Source organism: Oncorhynchus mykiss, chromosome 7 (genome assembly GCF_013265735.2).
Source record: "Oncorhynchus mykiss isolate Arlee chromosome 7, USDA_OmykA_1.1, whole genome shotgun sequence".
NCBI classification, from domain to species: Eukaryota; Metazoa; Chordata; class Actinopteri; order Salmoniformes; family Salmonidae; genus Oncorhynchus; species Oncorhynchus mykiss.
In genome coordinates, this window is record NC_048571.1 from 57,318,931 (window position 1) to 57,326,975 (window position 8,045).

The 8,045-nt window shown below is 41.5% G+C and overlaps 1 protein-coding gene across 1 annotated transcript; it reads left to right on the plus strand.

Annotated features, from left to right (window-relative positions):
- The first annotated feature begins 738 nt into the window (after positions 1-738).
- On the plus strand, positions 739-4,117 carry snrpe (small nuclear ribonucleoprotein polypeptide E). The gene is made up of 5 exons (XM_021609826.2): positions 739-954; positions 1,271-1,297; positions 1,460-1,522; positions 1,647-1,725; positions 3,856-4,117. The coding sequence occupies exons 1-5, from the start codon at positions 901-903 to the stop codon at positions 3,909-3,911; spliced, it is 279 nt and encodes a 92-aa protein (XP_021465501.1). The 5' UTR covers positions 739-900; the 3' UTR covers positions 3,912-4,117.
- Positions 4,118-8,045: the final 3,928 nt, after the last annotated feature.

The window sequence follows — 8,045 nt, forward strand, 5'->3', positions numbered from 1 at the left end:
ACAAATAGACAGGTGTTGTCCTTTCCATGATACCAACATTTTATCTAATTTGGCTAACTTTCTATTCAAATGTATTGTAGTGAGAATTTCTTTCTTTCAGGATATGAATACTGAGTATGTCGACTTCACAGTCGGACCATTTTATTGGTAAACCAAACGTTTTTTTTTTTGCGATCCAATACATAAAATTATGCATTTGATTGAAATTCGGTTTTAATCCAGAGTCAGTGGTAGTGAGTGTGTGGATAGTCCTGTGAGTTTGCAGATCGTCCAGTTAGCCATTTGACTTTTCAGTAATCCTATGGCTTGGGGACAGAAGCTGTCTCGGAGCCTGTTGGAGCTTGATGCTCGGGTACCACTTGCCGGACGTTAACAGAGAGAAGTCTGGAAATGTTCCGAGCCATCCTCTGACACCGCGTGCTATAGAGTTCATGGATGGCAGGAAGATCGCCCCAGTGATATACTGAGTCGTTCGCACCACCCTCTGCAGAGCTTTGCATTCGAGGGCGGTGCAGTTTCCGTACCAGACGTTGATGTAGCCATTCGATATACTCTCAATGGTGCAACTGTAGAACCTCTTGAGGATCTGAGGGTCCATGCAACATCTATTGAGCCTCATGGGGAAGAAGAGGTGGTAATACATTCCTCATGAACCAGGGGAGGTGAAGCGTTCCCCTTCAATACAGTGCTGTGGTAACTGCCTCCCGCCTATAGGGGCGCTGCAACTTTGAGGAGAGTCAACTCTTTGCTTGCGCACGCGGAAAGCAGGAAGCGCGCCATTGAAGAACCACAACGTGAATATTTCCTTGTCTTCCTTCGAGTGAAACGTTTTGACAATTGTTTTTAGGACAACAAGGCGTAAACCCACAGCTTAAACCCCAGCTTAAACCCATAACGAGGATGGCGTACAGAGGACAAGGACAGAAAGTCCAGAAGGTTATGGTGCAGCCAATTGTATCCTTTCTTGATGAAAAACTTAGTACACTATTTTGCCCTAGGCTGCGTTTCATTCATTGTTAGCTACCTACTATTAGTGGTAGTTAGCTACCTACAATTACTTTTCTGCAGCTAAACATTGGTTTGATTAACGTTAATTGCATATTTCTGAAAGCGGTTAGCTTGTCCAGGAACACAAATAGTGTAACCTATGATGCGTGCTCTATTATGTTACGTTAGCTAGCCAACAGTAACTCCAGAAAACATGTGCAGTCAAATCAGCCAGTTTGCTAACTAAATGTTTGACACAGTTCCTTGACCCTATGTCCACCAGAACCTTATTTTCAGGTATCTACAGAACGTAAGTTTCATCCTTTCATATTTTCTGCATTTGTCAGATGATCTGATGGTCGTGGTTCTTGCGAGTTGCAAATGTGGTAGACTTCATGCTTTTATAATACATTACAATCGTTAGCAATCTCCTCAAATATAACCACAGCCTCTCTCCCTCTTCTCCCTGCAGCGCTCTCGTATCCAAGTATGGCTGTATGAACAGGTGAACATGCGGATAGAAGGCTGCATCATCGTAAGTGATCATCCTTCGGTATTTCCTCCTTTATTCTCTTAGCCAAAGCACCTGAAACTACACCAGGGCTGCTGACACCTAGCAAGATGTGTAGTTGAAAGCAACAAACCTCTCTCTCTCTCAGGGCTTTGATGAATACATGAACCTGGTTCTGGATGATGCTGAGGAGGTTCACATGAAGACCAAGAACAGGAAGCCCTTGGGTAAGTCGGTGTGTGCGCGCACGTGGTTGTAATGCCGCATTCATAACAAGTGGGAAACTTGGAAAAACTACTACTTGTAAGCTGGGAACAAGTTGTGTGTTTTGAAAACAAATGATCGTTTTCAAAAACCATATTAATAAATGTTGTGTTGCCGCCTGAGTGGCTCAGCGGTCTAAGGCTACAGTGCTAAAGGGGTCACTACAGACCTGGATTCTATCCCAGGCTCTATCACAACCGGTCGTGATTGGGAGTCCCATAGGGCGGCGCACAATTGAACCAGTGTTGTCCGGGTTAGGGGAGGGTTTGGCCAGGGTAGGCCATCATTGTAAATAAGAATTTGTTCTTAACTGACTTGCCTAGTTAAATAAATTGTAAATGCTGAAAATGCTGTTATTGAGTTCATTGTCGTAGGCCTCGATCATACCTACAGCGTCATTACGCAAAATGGTACACTACATCATTGGGATATGCGTGCAACAAAAGTTCAATATTCACCTAATGCTACCATTTCTGTCAAGCTGTCTACGCATACAGTGTGATGCATACATTTGATAAATCCAACGTATGCACCACACAACGCACTGCAACTGCCTCTGCAATGTTGCAAGGCCAACGCAGCATTCCTTTGGAAATGAATGTACTTCTGGTGTACCAAAATGCAGTAATGCTGTTGGTGGAATCGAGGCGCTAGTCTGTGAAGTCAGAGTTCAGCATGTGGGAGAAGTCGGAGCTCAGGAACTATAGGCGAGTGCCCCACTAGTTATTACCAGTTGGAGGGACGTTCAAGTTGATTTTTCCTAACTGGTTGTTTCTGGGCCCAGTTTCCCAATATAATTTAGGCCTATTGTTTTTTGTTCTACCTTGTTATTTTTTGTATTTCATTGTTAATTATTACGGCATTGTTGGGTTTAGAGCCTGCAACAAAAGCATTTCACTGTACTTTTGCATGTGACTGAAAAACATACGTTTCAATGATGCACCTTTCCTTACAAAGGCCAAATCTGTAACATGCGTTTCCCAAAACACCACACAGGAGAACAGTCGGTAAGTGCTTTGTTGAAGCGTGTGTCAATACTTATAGGATTAAAAGAAAGGCAGTGCTGCCCTCGGATCAGTGTTCCCAATTCAAATCTCACCTTAACATTATAATTATTTCAAAATACTGACGATGGATCAGCTCCTAGAGCGGTATTTTCACCTTCAGCTGCAAATAGAGGCGGCTTATTCTAATGCTTGCCCGATTAAAAATGCACTAAATTACTCATTTGGCACATGATTGCGCACATTAGGCCTCACATCATGAAATATATTGAGACAAATTACAGACCGTAGCCTAAAAGTAAAGAAAAATGTAACCAAATGTATTTCAATATGATTGAAATGGGCCTATAGCCTGCTCCTATTTATATTTTAGGCATTAGATTTAGATAATTTTCAAATGCACGTTTAATAACTATAGTTTGGTGAATTTGGTCTCTTGATGCTTCTGGGAAACTGGACCCTGGACATTTTTCCGACTTGGAACAAGCTAGGTGGCATAAGATAAGCTACTAAAACGCTGGCCGACCTGCCTTAAGAAAAGTGATGCGGACAAAACAAGCAAATGCCTCTTCTGAGGGGAATTGCAATATCTACGTCATTGCCCAGAGCCAATCAAATGCAGGTGTTTAACAGACAGCACTGCCATTAAAATGCATTATTCAATATTGAAGTCAACGAGATAAGATTAGGAAGGATAGCCCTTAAGACGAGTCTGTGACCAACTCATGGTAAGCAGCCCTGTCCTGCACGTTGGACTAATAGGATGCCGTTGTTGACACTCCATACTAATTGTCTTCTAGGGCCTATTAATGCCATCGGATTGACAAAAACCACAAGTTGAGTAAGGACTTAATAAGAAAGCTGAATACTTTTTTTTTTTTTAACACCTTTCTCTAGTTACTTCTCATATGTTGTTGATGATCATACAACTTTCCTTTTTTGGCAGTCTGAGCAAGTGTGTCCTATCAACCAGTCTGGTCATCATGACTGTTGGCTGAAGTGTCACTTACTGTAGGCTTATCACATGTCTCTCCATCTATCCTCACTTCTCTCAATTCCTCCCTGTATCTCTCCATCCATCTCTCTCAGGGAGGATCATGCTGAAAGGAGATAACATCACCCTGCTACAGAGTGTAGCCACCTAACTCAGCCCAAAAGGACCAAGTCCATCCATCTCCAGCCGACATACATTTTCTAGGATATTTCTTTCCCCTTTTTGGTATTTTTTATTTTTTTTATGTTTGATTTTTTTGCTAACAATATTGAAGCTCAATGGTGTTCGTGTTACATGAATAATGTAATTGTTTATTTTTGCCAACTATTCCTCTAATAAATGTTTTGTTATCTGAAATATCTACTCAACCAATTACTCTTTAGTTTCTCAGTGGGAACATAGTTACCTGTAACTTTGTAAAGAATTGTAAAAAACAAATTGAAATAAGTTCAGCTGTTGGGTTGCATGGGCTACTGATTGAGATATGCTTCTAGATATATTTTCTTCTCCTGCAATATTGACTTTCATAGCCACACACACTGAGTGTAGAAAACATTAGGAACACCTGCTCTTTCCATGATTTAGATTTACCAGAGGAATCCAGGTGAAAGCTGTGGTCACTTGTTAAATCCACTTCAATCAGTGTAGATGAAGGGGAGGAGACGGGTTGAATAATTATTTTTAAGCCTTGAGACATGGTGTGGGAATGTGAGCCGTTCAGAGGTTGAATGAGCAAGAGAAAATATTTAAGTGCCTTTGAATGGGCTATGGCACCAGGCTTGAGTGTGTCAACTGCAACGCTGCTGTGTTTTTCATGCTACACAGTTTCCGGTGTGTATCAAGAATGGTCCACCACCCAAAGGACATCCAGCCAACTTGACAACTGTGGGAGGCATTGGAGTCAACATGGGTCAGCATCTCTGTGGAATGCTTTCGACACCTTATAGAGTCCATGCCCTGACGAATGAATACTTTTCTCAGGGCAAAAGGGGGTACAACTCAATATTAGGAGTGTTCCTAATGTTTTGTACACTCTGTATTTCTGGACTGTGACAATACATCGATGGTCCACCAGGAGGTGATATGCCCATACAGTATTTCAATGAAGCTCACATAAATGTATGGATAGATTTTTCAACAGGGATGCAATACTTTTTCTCATTTCATTTTGAGAATCCAGGAAATGTTGCTTGCAACGACAGTGCTGACTGCCATTATGTCAATCATCATTACCATGCATCTTATCGTAAATGGCCAAAGTATTCCCATATGGTTTTAATAGACTATATAAAGCACGACCTGGCCATTTCACTGTTGTGTACAATATACCTGTAACACATGATCTTGAGTAGGTCAGGAAGGCCAGCCTTAAAGGAAAAATCCACCCAAAACCACTCATTCCTTTAATTGACAGTGTAACACATATGAGAACAACAATATTATTTATTAATATTATTCGCCTAAACAAACTACTATCAATTTAGGAGTCTACAATTTCACCATGTTCAACCTGCAGATCGATGTGCCTCAGAGTGTAGTCTGGCATTTACAACGGCAGATAATTTGAGGATATGGGAAACGTTGTTCATGTTACGTCAATGGGCATCGCGGTGCATTCTGGGTAATTCTGGGACCAGGAGCGCCCTCCTTCATGGAGTGAATGGGAGTCAATTGGGCGCTAGCTCAAAAACCCAACATTAGCACAAATTTCATCAAGAAGTACAACATTACAAATCTTTTCAGAGGCGTGAGATTATCTTGCTATCTAAAATTGTTGGAATTGTGACATGACGTACTTTTGAGGAAAATAGGCGCATTTCTAGACATGTACACTGATTGAAAGCGATTGCGTGACGATTAGCTTAGCAACCGCGTGATGCAGCATGACAACGTGAAAGCGATTGGTCACAGTCTGCTGGATGGGGCATTACACGTTCCTTCATTCATTTGCTTCCTATCTCCTTTGTATAATATCTCTGGCAACAGTACCATGCAATGCACCCTGGACTAAAGAAGCAGAGAAGTAGGAAAACTGTGCTATACCCTCTGTTAAATGACACATTTATCGAGGTACACCTATCGCAAAAATATGATCAATGGCTCATTCGAGAGAAGACATCTTCCCGAGAAATGACATCGGCCAGTATTGAAATCTGACATGCATGCTAGACGTTTTCGCGATCTAAACGTTGTATTCATATTAACTTCCAGTGTAGTGCGGGGACTTTATCACAGTGCTACGTCATACCGGACGGATTTCTGTCCACTCTTCTCCAATAACTCAGATGCATATGAAAATATGAAATGACCCAGGTAAAATATAGAACATCACTCATAGATGCACGAAACAATATAGTATTCCAGATGTGTGAGCCTTTCCTTTAAATCTGCAGTTTACAATAATATAAACATACAACATGTGATGGTAACGAGCTGCCGAAGACAGACCGTAGTCCACAAGTGGGAGAAAGAAAAGGAGCAAGTAGCCTCGGCAGCGAGGTCTGAGGTGTCGTCTTACGGGAGTACAGGAGGGGAACCCTGCGCCTCATCTTAAAAGGAAGGCAACATGCATCGTTGTCAAGTGCCAGATGACCCTCATTGTGCTATGAGGAGGAATGGGCTGACTCAATGACACGCCTCCCACACCTTCTTAAGTCCGACTGAGAACGTTGGCAATTGACCGTCGCACTGGTGCGGTTCTAGCAAACAAGTTTTACTAGAGGATTTCTCTACGTAGTAAGCCAATTGAAATTATTTTAAAGGTCTTCACCAGACACACACACACACAGTCACACACTTATACATATGTAGGCCTACATCTCATCCGTCTTTCCTCAGTCTTTCCTGTGTCTCCCCCTTTCAGACAAAGGAAACAGTGCCTGGGTCAGATAACCAACCCCCCTCTCTCTCCAGAGACCACTTCCTGTTGCTGTGTGTGTGTGTCTGTCTTTTCTCCCCCTTCTCATCCGTCTGACCATCCCTAAGACACCTGACCCCTCTCCTACCTCAGCCTGGCTCTGCCAGGTGTGGGTCTGTATCCTGCCCACCTCCCACTCTCTCATTCTGTCTGTCTATTCATAGCACCCTCATTGAACATGTTTTGGGCGCAGACTCTTGTGTGGTTATTTCTTTCAACATCTGCTCTCTCTATGGCCTGTATCAAAACTCCATGAATAAATGTTATGCCGAAAGTTCAAATACATAACATCAAGGCAGATGTATTCTAATGTGATTGTTATTTCAAACTCTGGGTGGCCTTGGTACCTATTCTGATTCTCATGGTAGTTTGTTTGTTAGTCTGTGTGTCCCTGTAAAGCCAGCACCCATTGATAGCATCATATCATGACCTGGACTGAGAGACTAGGAAAGAATAGAACCAAGAGCTACTTGATACATTGTTATTATAGTCATGTTTGTTTATTCAAAACAGAGATGTTTGGTTGGTCGGTTTATAAAAAATGTATTCAGGGTACTTTCTTTGGGTTTTTGTGTGTTTATGTGTGTTTAGGGTGGGTGGGTGGTATTATGTATTTGGACTTACAAGTGGAAAAGGAAGGAAAACAATTACACAGAAATGTGTCAGACTTATGACATCAGTCACTGGCCCCCAAAAAAGCACACATTGAAATTGAAAAATGTTTTACCTCTAACTTACTGTATGAACATACAGTGCCTATTGAAAGTCTACCCAAATCAAATAACATTTTATTTGTCACATGCACTGAATGTAGGTGCATGTGTCGACCTTACTGTGAAATGCTTATTTACAAGCCCTTTTAACCAACAATTTCAGTTTTAAGAAAAATAAGATTTAAGAAAATATTTACTAAATAAAGTAAAGTAAAAAGAAATTAACGATACGAGGCTATATACAGGGGTACCGATACGGGGGTACACACCCCTAGCACAGTCTTCACATTTTGCTGCCTTCAAATGAAATGTAAAAAGCGATTACGAAGATGTCTTTATTGCGTATGTTTTCACACGCCAGAGTTAATACTTGGTGGAAGCTACTTTGGTTGCCTACAGCTATGAATCATTTTGAATAAGATTCTACCAACTTAGAATCTTAGTTGGTAGAAAATTTAAGTCTGACTGAGACTGGACCACTCAGGACTACTCAACACCTATTGGAAAGCCATTCTGCTGTGTTTTTGGCATAAAAATAATTCAACTCTATCCGAAGGTTATGTATTCAGAAGACAGGGTTTCTTCTAACTTTTTTTATCTGGGCTTTGCTCTTTCATATTTCTTTACATCCTGACAAACTCCCCAGTCCCTGCCA